Raw genomic sequence first — 18,860 nt, 5'->3', positions numbered from 1 at the left:
ATTAACCAGAAACAGAAGCAAGAGAATATTAAATTAATAACAAGCTAAGCAGCGTAGGACACAGACCAGAGTGGAGTACTTTGGGAAAAAAGAAAGGGGTCAATTTCATGGTGTGATTAAGTCTTCGTCTGACAATGAGAAGATTTGAGCCGCTCAGCAGCAGGACGTGACCATGTGCAGACCTCCGAGGGGAGCCTTCCTGCGTGCTCCTTGTCACTGAACCACCTCTTGTTTATAAGCTTTCTGGAGGATAACAGGGCTCACAGGAAGCACCATTGTGAATGTGCTTAATGACGGGTGAGCGGACCATTGTTTTTTCACGTCACTCAGTTATTTCCTAGAGAAAACAATGGGGACCGAAGACTGTTCCTGTCTTGAAGGAAAGTCGTTGGCTTCCAGGGTTGCCTTATTCATTTAACACATGCGTTTGTCCTGGTTGCTATGGCAACATGTCAGTGAGGTATGTTGGATGCAAAATGTGAAAAAGCTGAAAAAAAGAAGAAAACAAATGCCACCCGCATACTGATGTGCACAGAAGACGGAAATGTCTGTGAGCAAATGGCCCCATGGGTAAGGCTGCATGACTTGTGCCCTCGGCCCAATTATGCTGTGCTTGGGTAATTTATAGAGCATCTAGCCCATAAAAACAAGGAGCTAACCACTTACAAGTGGATTCTGAGAAGCTGGAAGCACATGGAATTATTCATAATTAGGTGTAGGGTGGACATTGGGCGCTCTGCCGTGCACCCAGGAACAGCAAGCATGTAAATGAGCCTGCTGGGCTCCCTCCCAGCGTGGAGCCCACACTAAGCTTCCACGATATTCACCTTCTAGAGGCATTGAGGCACAACGGCCCTTAGCAGCCCCACGCTCCAGGTCATCTCGGTATGAGCTCTCAGCAATCCACCCAGATTAATAGGTACAGGAATGAATGCTCAAGACCCCACATATTAATGTGGAAAGAAACAGGTGCTGGCATCCCCTACGTGCTGCTGCCCAGCCCGCTCACTAACTACAACTTAGGTATTTACTCATTTCCCCAAACCTCAGCACCCTCATTTTTTAAAAGGAAGATAACTATTCCTCCTTCATAGGCTTGATGGGAGGATTACATAAAAATATGTCAAGTATGCCGCGAGGTCAGGCTGCAGAGTGAGCTCTTAACAACATGGTAACTGTTCTGTGAATGGCACGATTGTCAACTACTCCTAGCTCTCCTCCCTCTAGCACATGTCAAGTCACTGCCTCTCAGATGCTTCATGGGGCTGTAGGATGTACTTGGGCAATAAAATGTGGGTGGAAGTGCTCCTTGTAGAGGGAATGCAACTGCCAGCACCTGCACTCTTTTTCTCTCTTGGCCTGGCTGACAAGCAACGCTTCAGATGATGGCTGCTCCCACCCCCCTTCATAGGACCTGGTGCGAGAGGCAGCACGAGCAAGAAATAAACCTTCTTATTTTGGTTACATTGCTTTTCCAGACCACGCTTTGATAGAAAGCATTGGAACATTTGAGATTTTTTTCTTCTTCTGGGGTGACCTCAAATGGTGTCCAGCTCGTGAGAATGAAGTGCATCCTGTCCTGGGGGCAGTTCTTGTGAGAGCCCCCTCTGTCTCCACAGATCTACTGACTTACCTCACACAAAAGAATCATGACGGCTGTACATTCAGACCTCCTGCAACACCACTGCCCCTAAATTATTGAATGCTCTGCACATTACCGAGAATAGGACTACATTACCATGCAAACATGCTTAGCCCTGCAAAATATAAGCTTACCTCCAAAGGCACATTTGCAATCAACCAGGATGGATTGTTGGCTTGGGGATGTGGGAAAAACAAGTTACCAAGAGCTACTTTGACACAAGCAAGCTCATTTCATTTCTGACTTAATCTAGAGCTGGATTCAGCAGTCCCATGGTGAAAGTCTCCTCTTTTCCTCAGCCCTCCTTACACTCAAGACATTTCTCAGCACTATCATTTAGAGGTTAGCATGAGTTCAACCTCCTGCAATAGGCCGGTTCTGCTTTAAATGTACGTTAAACTAATATTGACCTTTCCAAAGTAAAACAAAATCTGGCATTTTGTTGTCAAAAGACTGAAGCAGCACTAGATGTGGAAAGTCAGGGATTAATCACCGTGTTTTCTTCTTGCTTAGCAACTCTCTCTGGGACTTAGTCATTTTATATAGACCTAGCAACGAAGGTAAGATGGGTTCTGCCTACTCTTTTTCAAAACAAACCTGGATCCTTCAGCAAATAACCTTGTATAATCTGCCTACCGTGTAGCCCACACAGCCAGAGAAGTGCGTTTAATCCGACAGTGGGTGAAAAAGTCAAGAGCGTGAGCCTCAGGCCTCAGGTGGGGGTGTCTGAATATCAAGGCTGGGCACGTTGAGGACTGGGAATGGTGTTAGGAATAAATCCAGAGATGAGTGAGAGCTGAGGGTCCTGGGGGGGGGGGTTCTGTGGGGAATAGGAGGCTTATGGCAAAGAAGGGAAAACCAGGCACAGTGAGACAAGCAGAAACAATGTCACTGATATTAATACAGATATGTGCATTTCATACACGCAGGTGTACACATGGTCCACAGAGCCCAGTGCTCTTGGATAATCTGCCTCCTAGAACACGCTGTATTGACCTACATGGAAAAGTAGACCTCAGTCCATTTCTTACCTTCTTCTACCTGGACAAACAAATAAAAAGAATACCCTATACTTGGAAATAATTATTTCATGCAAAACTACAGGTAGGTTTAATACACAGGGTGAGGCAAAAGGAGGCTGACAGTTGTGAGTATAAAACACAGTGTATTCTCGCATTATTATTTATTAATTATTGTATTCTTTTCCACATGGACAACTACAAAGCTACTTTTACCCCACCCTGTATTTCATCAAAGAAAATAAAAACATCTGTTGAAGTAGGAAGCATATTAATAAAAAAAGACATGTAGTTATTGAGAAAACTCAGATTGTTCAGTGTGACCAAGAGAGACACCTGTGCTCAAACCCTATAAAGTGTTGTATGCAAGTATCAGAGAAGACACATAGATTTTCAGGGATGCTGTCATGACATGATGGTTCCTGGTGACTTGGTGTCCATTGGTCTTCTTTCCTCATTGGGCAAGCACTGTTGGCTTTTTTTTTCCAACAATCTTTCTAAAGCAGTGGTCCCCAACCCCCGGGCCGTGGACCGGTACTGGTTCGTGGGCCATTTGGTACCGGTCCGCAGAGAAAGAGTAAATAACTTACATTATTTCCGTTTTATTTATATTTAAGTCTGAACGATGTTTTTTTTTTTTTTTTTTTTTTTAAATGACCAGATTCCCTCTGTTACATTCATCTAAGACTCACTCTTGATGCTTGTCTCAGTCACATGATACATTTATCCGTCCCACCCTAAAGGCCGGTCTGTGAAAATATTTTCTGACATTAAACCGGTCTGTGGCCCAAAAAGGTTAGAGACCACTGCTCTAAAGGACCAAAATCTTCTTCGACCCTAAATGTGCCAAGTTCTCCATGACATACCTGTACCCACTCTCTGTAGGAGTCATCTCCGGGAGTCCACCCGTTCTCAGGGTAATTCAAACGGGAGCGTTCTGAAGACCAGTTGGTACTATACTGGGAGGAAGCTGTGATCTGGTCAGAATGAATCTCTCCTGACTCCATGCCCAGAGCTTCCATACATTTGAAATCTGAAGGGAGAAAAAATAGCTCAAAGTCATCAAAAAGTAGGGGGCCTATGTTTTTTGTTTTAATCTGGCAGACTAAAAAGTTCATAATGTGTTCACACAAAGTTCTACCAAAGATGACAGCAAGGGACTTATTGGAATGTCCTACTAATACATGCATTGTCATGGCAATAGTTTTTGTTTCTGTTTTATTTGTTCATTTATTTTGTTTCATAGATTCCACATGTAAGTGCAGTGATACAGTGCTTGTCCTTCTCTGTCTGACTTATTTCACTTAGCATGATAATGCCCTCTACTTCCATCCATTTTGTCACAAATGGCAAGATTTCATTACTTTTTATGGCTGCATAATATTCCACTGTATATATGTACCACATCTTCTTTATCCATTAGTCTGTCAGTGGACACTTAGGTTCATGGCTATAATTTTTTAAAGCAAGTCTATGAAGATCTCAGAGTGATTAAATGTTTTTCTAACTGGACCCAGGTTGACAGATACTCATAGAAATTTATCAGGCAATGATGAACATTCCAATTTATTTTCAAATTTGAATGTATGTCACTATATCACAAGGACACACACCAAAAATTGTGTCTCAATAAAATTTTACTATTGAATGATTTCTTCCAGTGTCTAATAAAAGTGAAAAAAAGACTCTCTGTCCATTTATAATACATATTCAATGGGCACTAGAACTTCTCTCTCTGTCTTGAGATTCCTGGAAAATGGCACCCAGGGCACCTCAGAGTCCTTTTCTTTTTATGCTGCCTGCCCCTGTCCTGGTCATGATTATTGACATCATCAGTTTATTTTATTAAAACACAAAAGTATTCATCAGAGTAAACCACAGTATTATATGGTCCCAGAGAGGACAACAGCTTTAGAGAACAGAGTAATAACACTAATGATGACAACCACACATTCCATTACTCTGTGAGACAGTAAAATATGAAATGGATATGACAGATGATATTGGGAAATGGACCATCCGTTTTCAGAAATGTGACTCTAATGTACTAATGTGAAAAAAGCTTTAGAGATGAAATAGAAGATTCTCAAACCATCCAGAAAAATCTCAACTAGCAAACATTTTAAATTTTTTGAATTTTCTATCATAATAGGTATGGTTTTGTGGCATAAAAAGTTTTGATTCACCTGTTTTATACTTTTAAGGTTATGTTTGTAATATAAAAATATTTATAGGGACAAAAATATATGAATCAATCAAAAAGGTAAGTCCAACTAAGTTTTTGAAATTGAACTGGCCTTTTCAATTTCCATAAGATCTGGTAGAAGAGAATGAGCATATCTGCAGAACGGGTCTCCCAATGCCGGGCTTCTCCCCATCCGACCTTACAACCTGACAGCTGAAGCTGATGAAATGCAATTCACACATGGTCCTCAGCCCTTCAAAGAGTTGGAGACCACATGCACTTTGAGGAAGAGCTGCCTGACCTGTGGTGGCTCAGTGGATAAAGTGTTGACCGAGGAAGGGCTGAGTAGTTGAATCTTTTAACAGGATACAAACACATATTCCTTTTCTTAAAAATTTTTTATGCAACATTGTATCAGAAATTAAAATGTTCTTTTTTTACATGGATATCCACTTTCGTCCACATCAGAAAGGAAAACATAGCTTCTACCAAGGTCTTCACAGACCAAACCACCATGCTATAGGGCAGCTGTCAATGAACTGCCGCAGATTCGTTCTTACCCCTCAGTGATCATGCCTGACTTTTATGAGTCTCAACCCAGTACACACTTGAAGGTGCCAGATGTGTGGCTTGGCATCTGGCTCTGTTTCAAGGTGCTACTTATTCTCCTGTTTCCCATGTTCCCCCACAATGTCAGAAGCTTACAAGCAGACATCTCCTCCACAACTTTATCAAGAAAGCAGACCTGACAGTTCTTCCTATTGATCTGCGTAAAAGCCACTTAAAAAGAGAAAAAAACAAACACTTGGCACTCACAATTCCCAAAGTATTTGTTTAGTGTTTGGCACTGCCCAGATGCATGAGGACTAACAACGACCGTGTGGCACAGGCTCTGTGATGGCTGCACACTGACCTTCTGGAAGGCTGCTCTGCAGGACACTGTAGTTTGCTGAAAAGCCTTCTTTTGCGATGGCACTGTCGGTATAAAACACCAGTGACAGAATGCCCGAGGAGGAACGAATTCGACCCGGTGTTTTCTGTCCGCAGTAGCGCCCAATGTGAGGCCCAACTGGAAAGGGAGAAAGGCAGAGAAAATTAAAACATATTGTCTTTTACAGCTGATGCAAGAATTACCATTTGCAAACATAGGTCCCAGAAGAACCCTGAACAGTTTTCCTAACCAAAGCATCTCCTCTGGTTAATTGCTTTGCTGAGAACATATTGGGTCAGCTTTGTGCAGAGCATTTCCAAGTGGCTCCGAAGGGCAGTAACAGACACAAGCACATTCCCCGGGGAGCAGGGTTGGTTTCAGGAACAGAATCAAAATGCTTCCTTCAATTTCAAAGAACAGGATTTGGGCTGTTAAGCAGCACCTTGGCATTTATCTCCAGGAACAGACTGCACGCCCGAGTCGGCACTATGGTTGGAGAGGCCTCTTGGAGTTGTCTGTCGTCATCTCCTTGCCCTGGAAGGAGGGCCTGTGGAAGGCCTGGGTCCTGGGAACCTGTCCGGAACCAGGGCGGTACCACAGGTCTGATCCAGCCACATGTAACCCCGCTTTTCTTCCTCAAGACCTGGAGTCTTACTATGACAAACATCACAACTTGGATAAAGGATTATATAGGACTCAGGGCTTAATCTGAAGACTAATGTACAATCAAAACAATTAAAAATTTTAGAAACTATAGATACCCATAATTGATGCATAATAGCACGTTGTAATAAAAATGAGAGGAGTGTACATCTTTCCAAGTACAGTCTGTTTTTTCTTCCTCAAACCTAAGAGAGGTGACTGCATTGCACTGATGTCCAGGGGCCGAGACGGCTCCAATCAGCCACTGGACTGTGTACACCAGGGAAAGGCAACACCTGACGCAGTACAAGTTTGGGAACACTGACTGATTTATGGTAAAGTTAAATTGCTCTCTGGCTTAAACTGGCTGCCCTCTTGTTGATGTGCTTTTAGACAAATCTTGTAATTAGTTATTGTTCTATGGGTGGTGCAGAAGCCCTCTGGGCTTGGAGAATCTTTCCATTTCCCTGTCTAGATCAACAGCAAGACAAAAAAAAAAGACTCTTGTTTTTCTCTAAGTTATTTCATGACCCATACAGTAGAAACATACCAGACAAGGTTCGGGCTTAGAAAGACAATATGATGTGGACCACCTCCCTGCCCCCAAAAAGCCCATGGTTCTGTGCATCTCAACTAGGAGCTATTGCTTTGTTCAAGGAGGTCCAGTAGGTGGACCTATCCCTGGCATGATGGGCATTCAACAGGGAGGTAGGCCTGTGTGCGCAGCTCGGACACCAAAGGCTGTGGAGGAGGGTTAGGAGAAGCCCCGGGTGTGACTGGAAACTGGAACGCACACAAGGCGGTCAGCCTGGAGCCCCACCTCTCAGCTGAGTTCCTAGATGGGCAACTAACCAAAGCACCCTACTTTTCAGAATGCTTAGAGCACTGGCTAACAGGGTTTTAACTCCTGGCCAACCCACTTGGGAAGAAAAAAAGAAAGCAATACCTAACCTGAAGCTGTTTGCATGTCTGAGTTAGTGCAACCTGGTTACTTGGACTACCTGCTAACTGTCTTCACGCATTCAAAGTCATTGGTTTGACAGAATTCAAAGATTTCCTGTCCACTATAAGCCCTTCCACTTCAGCAGTCAAACTTTGGGTGTGTGTAGATTGTTTCAGTATGGAGAAAACAAGGAGGGTGCCCTGTTTAGGAGAATTGATACAGACTATCTACAGGGCACCACATGGTCACAGGCAGTGGCTTTGCATGGGAAGGACATTTTGTGAGGTAAGCTTGCCAGTTGGCAGAAGAGAGCATCTCAGAAGATGAAACTCTTGCTGGGGTTTTTTTTTTTTTGGTTTCTTTTCAGCTTTAATCCTGGTCCCAAATTCTCCCACAAGTGCTCAAGCTTTGCCAGACTTTCCTCACTCTGAGTGTGGCCCTACCCCAATCCAACACTAGCTGCCCATCACACAAGCATGGAACTGTCTCACTAGAGCCATACACTCAGGTTCTTTCTTTCCCGAGAAAACCCCTTTTCCGCCCTTCAGTCTCAATGAGAGGCTTAGAGTCCATTCACACTCCCTCATTTCAATTCCATTATTGTGGTCTCATAATTTCTTTTCCCCTTTAGTTTGTGGGCAAACTTTTATAGCCCTCATCCTTGGGGTTGTTCTCTGATTGCCATGGCCCCTGACCTTTCAAGAATACAGGATACAAGGGAAGTCACATTCACCCCCGTCAGCTTGGGCTGCAGGACCATCCCCGCCACACTCACCCAATTCCTCTGGGGAGGGCAGAGGGCAGGGGTGTCCCTTTGAAAGAGAAACAGAAGAGAACTTGTCTAGTGCAGGCTCATAATTTGGAGTCTCCATGACTCACTGGTGTATAATGCGTGAGGCATGCTGTGTAAATATGCCTTCTGTCCTTCTGAGTGCTGCCTCCGGACAGCAGCGTGCCACTCTCCCCAGGAGCCCTCGAGATCTGCGAGTGAATGCTTTCTCGACCAAAATACAGAGAAGTATTGAATTTTCCCGAACAACGGGGAGACCTCAGCCTAGCTAGCTAATGCAGTATTGATCCGAGGCTGTGCCTGCAGTTACCCCAGCCTGGCTCGGGTGCATGACCACTCGTGTATTTACATGAACACAGAAACTGGGTTTCTTACTTCCAATTCCTTTGGACCATCACGAAAACAAATGTGTCACTCAAAAATCGAATGATGGCAGAATTCAAGCAAGCCACATGTATTGAGCTATACCTCTTGAGGGAGAGTAGGCCGACAATGATCATATCTTCTCAGGTGTGAAACCCAGATAGTACTTGTGTGGCTGAAGAAATGTGCATGCAGGTGGGAATGATGGGAACTCATGCTCTGTTTTCCCCATCAACCTCTCCGATGATTCCCAGCCCATCTCAGAATGGGACAGCTTGGCCTCCTGATATCTTTGTATGTGAAAAAAAGGAGGGGCAATAACTCTAATGAGGTATTTTAAAATGAGGTATTCTGAATAAATAAGGGAATCATTTCAGAAAAAGACTAAAAGGGCCATGTGTACTAATCTTCCAATAATGAAACTTTGGTGGAGAATATCTGGACTTGTCAACATTTTCCCAGGAAAAACTTTGCATATTTCTATCCTTTATATTTTGCATGTATCTTTGAGAAGGTTAATTTTAGTATAAAAGTCAAATTTTAAAGCCAGAACTTATGGAATATATTCCTGACATCAGCAATAATGCTTGGAGTGTAGGTAAGGGCAGCAGTCCCAGATTCTTCCCCAGCCGCAGGGTGGGGGAGGGGAGAGCGGCTGACTTGGTGCATGCCTTCCATGCAGTGTGAGCTGAGCATTCAAACTTAGCTCTACCCTTCAGCACAAGTGTGTGCGGAATCACCCTGGCAGTATGCTTAGTTCACGACTCTCACACCCTCTGTAAACTTCCCCGACTACTTCAGAGTTGCTACTTGTGAACCTATAGTGCTTCAAAGGGCATGATGGATGGATGTGGAAACGTGTAGGCCATGTTGTGTTCGCCTTGGATTTCCAGTGTGTGTTTTTCTTCAAAGTCAGTCTGAATCAATGGGTAGCTTTCAATTACTTCCTCATCTAATTCAATGTTTATGATAAAGTGCAACATGAAATCACTTGATGGTTAAAAGCTTTCAGGGCTTCTGGTTGTTGTTTTTGGAAAGGATATCAGAGACTAAAAGCAATTTTGTTGCTGGGGGGACTGCACATGTGGAACTACTATGACAAAAATGTGTCCAGGGCCACTGATAGAAACTCCAGGAGCACGTAGTCTTCCACTGTGGCTAAAGAAGACAGCTACTAAACTGGCACAGGCTGGACAGGGCCTGGTAAATATTCACAAAGACACAAACACAGTTTTTCCACTCCAAAACTAGTGTTCTCTGGGAACCAGCCAAACACACCATAGTTTAAAAATGTGGGTGAATGGCAAAGCCAATAACTGTCCTTGTCAATTGTCCCTTGCTTCAACTCAGTGATTTTCCAAAGCCAGAAAGTTACTACTTTTGAAAAACCCTTGACACTTGTAACCACGTGCTTCCCTCTGAAAGTATCTAAATGAGTAGGCTGATGGGAGTTCCTTTTCAGATGTCAATTTCAGTGCATGTGCTTAGAAAGAAAGGCTGCAAATTTGGGCTGTGAACAAATAAACCCATCATTGAATGTCCCAATTATTATTACAATGCTATCATAATGTTGCTTTTCTTATTACTGGATTGAGTACTTGGAAATCAATCAGTACTTTGTTTGGGAAAATCTCATTACCTAATGAAGAAGTTTCTATAAGATTGTCATAACCCTATTTCTATGGTCAAAGAGCCAAGAAGCAGCTAAACTCACAGTAATGTACCCAATGTGTGCCCCAATGACAATGCAAGCTCTTTCTAAACCCAGCTTTTTTTCTCCTTTACTGCTTAGGAATATATCTAAATTAAAATACACTGATAATTCCAATATCATGTCAAAGACAAAAGCAGTCTTTCCAATTAGACTTGGTCTCCATCTAAGATGTATTTATATGCTCATTACTCCCACCTGGTAATAATACCTGATAATAATGTGTTATACAAGGTTATACATTTGTAACTGCATGATTTCTAAAAACGTCTAAGCTGCCCTTTCTGATTTGTGTAATGTGTCCTCTAGAGAAATCTTATTATCAAACCAGGCTGAACATAGGACAATGCAGAGGCAACAAATGCCTTGATATGTTCTCCCTCTGTTCAGAATTTGGGTGTGTACTGTTTACCGTTCACCTTCTAATGCACCAGGACTGAAACGGGCACTTTCCCTTTGGCTGTTCACACGCTACCTCCCCCACTGCCTTCACATCTTAGCTCAGGTGTCACCTTCATAAGGCTTAGCCTGACCCTCCTATTTAAAAAAACCCCACACAGCCCTCTCACCTAACACTAGCAATTTTCATGCCTTTACAATTTTTCTTTCCTTCACTTTTTTGTTTGTTTATAAAACTTCTCCCCTTCTAACCTTCCAAGAACAAAATTTGTTTATTTGCAACGTTCTTTACATTGTCTCATTGCCTCACAGAGAGTGCCTGGGACATGGCAGGTTCTCAATAAGTAATTTAAAAAGTGTGTAATAAATTTAGATGATCAGAATAATGAATATGAAGAATATATTGAGGTGATTCAAGTTGCCAAATATAAAAATTCATTAGAGAGCGGGTAAAGAATCTGTCTAAATTAGAAACATTCAAACATTCTCATTCCTTTTCTAAATTTTTCACTAGCATGATGGGTGCTTATTTCAGCCTTAAAATTTTATCAGGTACTGAACCTCCCTTGGGTTCTGCATTTACAAAAGGAGTAAAAAAGTCTTCGGTGCCTTGATTTAATGGATCTCCTAACATTCCTTCTCTTCCAGTCTCTGAATTAATGACCAATAGGCAGATTAATGCAAGGAACACACATTCTTTAGTCAGGAAAACTATGTGTTAGTTCCAATCCCATCACAAAAAAGCAACGAGGCCTTGCATAATAGTTTATAGCCTCAGTTTCCTTATCTACAAAACAAAGGCATTGGACTCAACAATACAATGACCGTTTTGCCTTGTTTTCCTTCCTTCTTCTGAGCTATTAAAAAAAAACAATGCATATTATCACAACACGTCTGAAAAGATGCCAGTGGCCCTCCCTCAGGGCCCTTCTCCAGGTTCTTCCCTTCTGTGGACTCTGCCTGCCCTTCTTACCATCAGGGAATCCATCCCAGATCTCTAGCCGGTCATAGCGACAAAATATGCCCCCTGGAGGATGGGAGTCAGGCTCCAGGTCAAAGCTTTCGAATTCCAGGATAATCTCTGACATCTTTGGTGCAAAGATAATGTAAGTGCATTCAAGGCTGTTGGGATATTTTTCAGGAAATCCGGGAGACTTTATCACTCCACTAGGGCTTGTGTAGTTCTGGGAACAGTCAGGACCTACAAGCAAAGGAGAAGGAGCAAAGTGAAAATCCCCTTATATGAGTTCACCAACAAATAACCTGGGTAAAGACTGCGTATGCTTCTAATAAAAGCCCATCATTGCAGTCACTGTCCAAAAATCACTCAACCTTTCATAGTAGTGCTAGCTAGGGATAAAAAGTCAAGTTCAGATTTATTGCATTTGCCTTAGTTTTCCATTTGTGTGGAGCAATTAAAAAACTCTTATTGTTGCAGAGGGGGAAAAATGACAAATATAAAAATCACATGGGAACAATGAATGAGTAAGCTACAGAAATCTCTTGACAGAGCCCTAGAGAAATAATTATAGCCCCTTGAAGCCTAAATCCTTAAATCTTGAGACTGACAGCTCTTTATTGGTGAAATGGAACGTTCACAAAGGCGAGGGGGGAAATTCAATGGAGAGAGTTTGGGTTTCAGATTCCTACACCAGTGACTCAGTAACTATGCCAGATGTGACCTCTGCCTCTTTGACAAACTAAATGTGAAAGGTAATTCGTACATGTACCCAGGGTGAGTGACTCATTCTGAGTGGTGTTGACACAGGTGTGCTGGTAGAGTGTGGCCGCAAGAGAGGGCATGATAAACTGTGATTCCAATCCATGCTGCTAGAAGTCACCTGATATCAGTGTTGACACCCTAACCTTCCCCAAAGTATCAGACACAGCACCGTCTGCCATTCTAAAATTATTTGTGCATATGTGTGTGTGTGTGTGTGTGTGTGAATGTGGGTGTGTGATAGTAATATATATATATATATATATATATATATATTTTTTTTTTTTTTTTTTTTTCATTTTTCTGAAGCTGGAAACAGGGAGAGACAGTCAGACAGACTCCCGCATGCGCCCGACCGGGATCCACCCGGCACGCCCACCAGGGGCGACGCTCTGCCCACCAGGGGGCGATGCTCTGCCCATCCTGGCGTCGCCATGTTGCGACCAGAGCCACTCTAGCGCCTGAGGCAGAGGCCACAGAGCCCTCCCCAGCGCCCGGGCCATCTTTGCTCCAATGGAGCCTTGGCTGCGGGAGGGGAAGAGAGAGACAGAGAGGAAAGCGCGGCGGAGGGGTGGAGAAGCAAATGGGCGCTTCTCCTGTGTGCCCTGGCCGGGAATCGAACCTGGGTCCTCCGCACGCTAGGCCGACGCTCTACCGCTAAGCCAACCGGCCAGGGCAGTAATCTATATATTTTTAATGTGTTTTTAATGACTTCATTAAAATACAAATTAGAGTGATTTTTAATTGAAATTGGGCAAGCATACTCAAATATAAATTGTAAATTGACCTTAAGGCTATATAAATGACCATAATTTCAATGGATGGCACCCAGCACCAAATAGGGGGGCATTCATCACCCAGTTGAAAAGCTGCCCATCACACAGATGTAAGCATACCCATTCTGCCCTTCTCACCACTCCGCTGTCATGATTTTCAAAGGGCTCTTAACACTCTCTCTGAATCCAAGATGACTTGACATTTTTGAATCTCAGGATCCAATCTGGGCATGTCCAATCCAACAATTCTTTTTTCTAAGCCATTGTTCCACTGATGGCTTGTTTAAAATGACCCCCCTTCCCCCTCCCACCACCACCACCAAAGCCTTCTCAATGGAGCTCACATTTCACCAGGATGGCCTCAACGGCTTTTCTATTTGACTCCAGTTAAAGGTTATTAATATGTAATATTTTGCCAAGTTAGTTTCGGGTAAAGAGATTATGAAGTGTACCGAATAGTTTTTAATCATTTCTAAGTTTGTTGGTAGCTTCTGAAATGACAGTAACAACACCAGTTTATGTCCCGAATTCATTATATAAATGATAGTGAGAACTCGTTTTTCCAAGATGTAGGAACAGTGACCCTGGAGACCTCTAATCTCCTCCCTGGGGCAAAAAAATGCTTTGGCTAGGCTCTTGTAAGGCAAAGAAAAACAGCAGGATTTATTGCAGGTAACTAATATGTTTTCCCTCCTAGACAAAGCAATCCAGGTGATATTAAGATTTAGTGAAAGAGAGAGGAAAAAGAAAACAACAACAAGAACTAAGGGGATACTTTCAAAATCAAATGTATCTCAGTGCTTTAACTGTGTCTTTGTCCTGTCAGACACCTTTGGGAACCGGCTCAGGTTTTCTCTGGCATTCAACAAAAGCTGGGAAGATCCCATGTGTTGCCAAAAGAGAACTGGGCGGAGGAACAGAACGTCTGAGTTTGGGTCCTATGTTTACCACTAACCTGCTATGCAGCCTCCATGGGCCTCCTGACCTTCTTGGTCTTTGGAATCTGTGCATAGCACATGGAAGATGGACTTTGGGATTTGAAAAAAAAAAACTCTTTAAATTTACAAAGATTTTATAATCCTACTTCCTCCACCATACATCAAACATATGTGCTTTCACATTTTCCTTATTCACATTTGCATAAATTTGCTACAGTTGAGCAAGCACGTCCCCAGAAAGGATGTGGTAGGAGTGGGTTAGGAATTCTGCAGGGAGAATACAAGCCAGGAACAGGAGGGACGGCTGGCAGACCCGTGTGCCTGGGAGCAGATGCGTCGCTGGTGTGAGACATGCATGCCCAGCGCTGGGGCCAGCCAACACCACGCTTTTGACATTATCTGTAAGACTGAGAGCACTTTATGTAGCTACAGGAGTGACACCTTTCATTGTTAATGATGATAAGAATGCATAACAATAATACCTAAAATACTCTCTTTGGAATTATTATTAAATATATGGACTTTTAATCAAATAACATGCAAAGGTGCCCATCCTGCTCTCAGTAAATGCATCCCTCCCCTATACTGAGACCCAAGGACAATGACCACAGCTTTTTCCCACATTTGGGCTTAGATGACCCAGCCCAAGGGAAGGATGGGGTGGCTTGGGTTTCCCAGAGAAATTTCTTTAGGTCAGGGGTCCCCAAACTATGCCCGCGGGTCACATGCGGCTCCCTGAGGCCATTTATCCGGCCCCTGCCGCACTTCCGGAAGGAGCACCTCTTTCATTTGGTGGTCAGTGAGAGGAGCATAGTTCCCATTGAAATACTGGTCAGTTGGTTGATTTAAATTTACTTGTTTTTTATTTTAAATATTGTATTTGTTCCCATTTTGTTTTTTTTACTTTAAAATAAGATCTGTGCAGTGTGCATAGGGATTTGTTCATAGTTTTTTTTATAGTCTGGCCCTCCAATGGTCTGAGGGACAGTGAACTGGCCCCCTGTGTAAAAAGTTTGGGGACCCCTGCTTTAGGTGAATGGGAATAGTTTTAGAGCTGGTGGCCAGAGGTTTTAGCATCTGGGAAGCATTGTAGAAGGGACGTATGGGGTTGCGGAGGGGAGCGACTGTGTTCCAGCATGGCTCTCGGGGCATGGGAAGAGTGGGGGCTGGCCTTGCTGACCAGCAGGCACAAATGTTCCTGTGGCAGTGTAGCCCCAGGAACTCAGCAATAACCCAAGTCTTCCTTAGTGCTGTGATCACTTGCCAGGATGCCTTACGGTCACAGGTGAAAGCTTAATTTATTGGTTCATCTATAATTGGTATGTCTTCTATGTTTTGAGGAAACTTGAAAATGCTGCATCCTGGAAGATGTGTTATGTTTTTAATGAAGAGAGACTCATGAGTTCTATAATATCATTATGTGACTTCTGAAGAGAGAATGCCCATACTCCAATAATTAATGATAATTAATGACTTTTTCTGGAGTATCTGTAAGGATTCTAGTGTGTGTGTGCACTGAGGGAGGAAAAGAGATGTTTTGTTTGCGTTTTTCAGGTGGTACCTATCTAGTTGGGGAACAAAACACTCAAGCATGAAAAAATTTAAAAACATTAAGGAGAAATATTGGTAAGTGAAACCTATTTGTGTGCATATATCTGAATACAGTATGTACATATGTGTGTGTACATTTACATATAGGGGACAGATTGGGTATACATGTAGGAAAAAAAGGTAGGTTAATTAGGAAGAGCTTCCTGATGATTTATTTAGAACTAGGTGTCTACAGAGGTCAAGGGACATAAACCAGAAGAGATCAAGGGCTGTAAAACCCATAGGTGCCAGGCTCATCCGCAGACCACGTAACAGCGAGTGCTCACTGACTACATCCTCAGAGGCATGCAGCAGCTACAAGCTTTCCATGGTTTCATTTCAACTGATCTTTACCACAAGCCTGTTCTAGACACTGTTATCCATTTTTCAGATGAGGAATCAGAGGCTCAGAACATTCACAGATAGGCAGGGAAGAATTAAAATTCACATTCAGGTCTGCTGGGCACCATCATGGTGCAGGACACCAGCTGGTGGATCTGTGAGAGAAGAAGCTGGACAGAGCCCAGAGCAGTTAGTGTCAAGCCTTGAGCTGGACCCAACAGGACACAAGACTTGACTGTGTACCATGGAGACCTGCCACGGGCACTTTGAGGACCGTGGCCTGAGGACTGTTTGAGAGGCTGCATGCAGAACAAGAGAGGGAGGGGAGAACCACAGGCCTGGCCTGACTGTTTGTTACAGTGGACCTGGGAAGGAGGTGTGACTCTGAGACCTTTGGGGAAAAGCTCCAAAGAACCAGAAGCCATATGGGGTGTAGGGAGGCAAGAAGAGAGAACCCGATAAGGCTTCAAGTTGCAAGGGTGGTATTGGAGAGTGGAGCAGGGAAATTATGGCACATCTGAGACTAACAGAGGGAGGGGAATGGAGTTCTTTTGAAAGAAGATGAAGAATTCCAATGACTTAGTGATAGAGCTCTCTCCCTCTTTTCTCTTTCAACCCTCTTCAGATCTTTGAGAAACACTGGAAAGCCTGTTCTTAGCCCCTTAGTTAACACCATTTTTCCTTCATAGTGCCATGTCCAGGTAGAGCAAACATAGATGTGTGTGTGTGTGTGTGTGTGCGTGTGTGCGCGCGCACATATACATGCATGTTCAATGTGATCTATACAACACATCAGATGGCTTTCAACATAACAAACCTGTGCATGTGTCACCCCTGTACACGCTGATGTCATGTGTATACCATTATTTACACTAACAAGTTACCAAGCACATACTTAGATACATTTCTGAAGTCAGTTCTCTCCACCTACCCACATGTCTATGAGGCAGTATCAGATTTTGAAATTTTAAGCAGTACCAATGTTCCCAGAAACTCCTAATGGCTCCCTTTCATTATTCTCAGTTGAGGCTGACCCAGACAACCTTTGGCATTTTCTATTGGTCTTGCTAAATTTGTTCTTTTTCCCCACTATAAGCTAGGACAATACATTCAAATCATGGACTTCTGTCCTTGGGTGGGTCCTCCATACATTCCTGTCAAGAGACTAATTAAATAATTAAATAAAATAAGTAAAAGTGAAGGCTGAATTTAAGACACAAAAGGAATTTACAGGTTGTTGGAAAGACAGTGATATGCAGATAAAAATATATTATTTATCGATCGACTGATCTGTGTCTTTAATTCCTTGGGCTGGGAGATGCCGATTTGTCGGATTCTACTGCATCTCAATATGTACTATTGCAAGACAAGATTAGTAAGTGATTATATTGGAGGGGCAACTGATACTTAATTCCTAAAGGGCGTGCCACTTAAAGTGTTCCTGTTTGTTTCCTCCAACACCTCCTTTCCCCAGCAGCCCCTCTGTTAATAGAAACCCTCCCCTAGCTTTAGACGCTCTGAGGCTAGTGGACAGTGTTTCTTTTCCTGGGAGCTACCAGTTTTGAATTTTAGAATGAAATAAAAGGGACAGGATACACATGACTTTAAGGTAACAGTGACTGAATTTTTAATGAAAAAAATCAAATTTCAACAGTAGATAAAGCCTATTTTAAGAAGAAATGGTCTTAAAAGAGTTTTATGGAGTATATACCTAATAAACATTGGTTAACACATTAGCACAATTTTTGATTTCTGAAATACTTTTTAAAAAAATTTTAAACATACTTCCTCCATTCACTGGATACTTTTCCTTTGTGTAAAGTACAATGTTTTTGTAATGAGAATATATGACAAGAGGATAAAAGCATTATGCTTTGTCTTTTTTTTCTTTTTCTACTTGGCCTTTGTGAAATCAAACAATGTTAATAAGTATTTAGTCAATTTAGTCATATTCGTTTGACTCTAAGTGACTCACCTCTCTTGAAAATTTCATAGCGTATAGAGAATCCTGCACCATGTGTCTCGTAGTCAGAGACAAATTTGATGAAAAGAGATGGTCCTGTGGACACTATGGGAGAAGGGGCAATCTTCCCACAGAACTTTCCCCAGAGACGTCCACTTTCATGTTCTCCATCAATGACTTCCACGTAGTCATACCTGATACCAGAAACATGGAGGGAACCATTAGGTTATCAAGAAACGCCCTTTTAATCTCAATAATTTATTTATTTATTTATTTATTTTTGTTTGTTTGTTTCTGAAGTTGGAAATGGGGAGGCAGTCAGACTCCCCCGCATGCGCCCGACCGGGATCCACCCGGCATGCCCACCAGGGGGCGATGCTCTGCCCATCTGGGGCATCGCTCTGTTGCAACCAGAGCCATTCCAGCGCCTGAGGCAGAGGCCACAGAGCCATCCTCAGCGCCCAGGCCAACTTTGCTCCAATGGAGCCTTGGCTGCGGGAGGGGAAGAGAGAGACAGAGAGGAAGGGAGGGGTGGAGAAGCAGATGGGTGCTTCTCCTGTGTGCCCTGGCCGGGAATCGAACCCAGGACTCTTGCACACCAGGCCGATGTTCTACCACTGAGCCAATTGGCCAGGGCAATCTCAATAATTTAGAAACCAGCATTGTCCAGCATAGTCTGTCAGGGAGAAAAAATAAAATGAAAGTGCTATCTTCATTCACCACTGTACGACTGGGAGGGGGGAAAATGTAGCAAAATGAAGTAATTAAAATGGGCTACATCATGTCTGTATATGTCATTTGGCAACAGAACTAGTAAGAATAATGGTGTCCATTATATTTGCAGACAATGTAGTTTAACCAATTAACAAGGAAAAGAGAAATCTCATGAGCACAATTCTCTATTAT

General features: G+C 42.9%; 1 protein-coding gene across 8 annotated transcripts in view; it reads right to left on the bottom strand.

Annotated features, from left to right (window-relative positions):
- Nucleotides 1-18,860, bottom strand: part of NRP1 (neuropilin 1) — a 189,255-nt gene that overhangs the window by 98,815 nt on the left and 71,580 nt on the right. For all 8 annotated transcript variants that reach the window (XM_066233209.1, XM_066233216.1, XM_066233212.1 and 5 more), the window contains 4 exons: nucleotides 17,967-18,148; nucleotides 11,599-11,826; nucleotides 5,760-5,915; nucleotides 3,528-3,694 (listed from right to left, as the gene is read on the bottom strand). In XM_066233209.1, coding sequence (XP_066089306.1) covers nucleotides 3,528-3,694; nucleotides 5,760-5,915; nucleotides 11,599-11,826; nucleotides 17,967-18,148 — 733 coding nt within the window. The remainder of the gene's footprint in view (nucleotides 1-3,527; nucleotides 3,695-5,759; nucleotides 5,916-11,598; nucleotides 11,827-17,966; nucleotides 18,149-18,860) is intronic.

This window comes from Saccopteryx bilineata, chromosome 5, assembly GCF_036850765.1.
Source record: "Saccopteryx bilineata isolate mSacBil1 chromosome 5, mSacBil1_pri_phased_curated, whole genome shotgun sequence".
NCBI lineage: Eukaryota > Metazoa > Chordata > Mammalia > Chiroptera > Emballonuridae > Saccopteryx > Saccopteryx bilineata.
The sequence above is the reverse complement of the archived record's forward strand: the minus strand, read 5'-3'. Positions and strand labels throughout refer to the sequence as shown.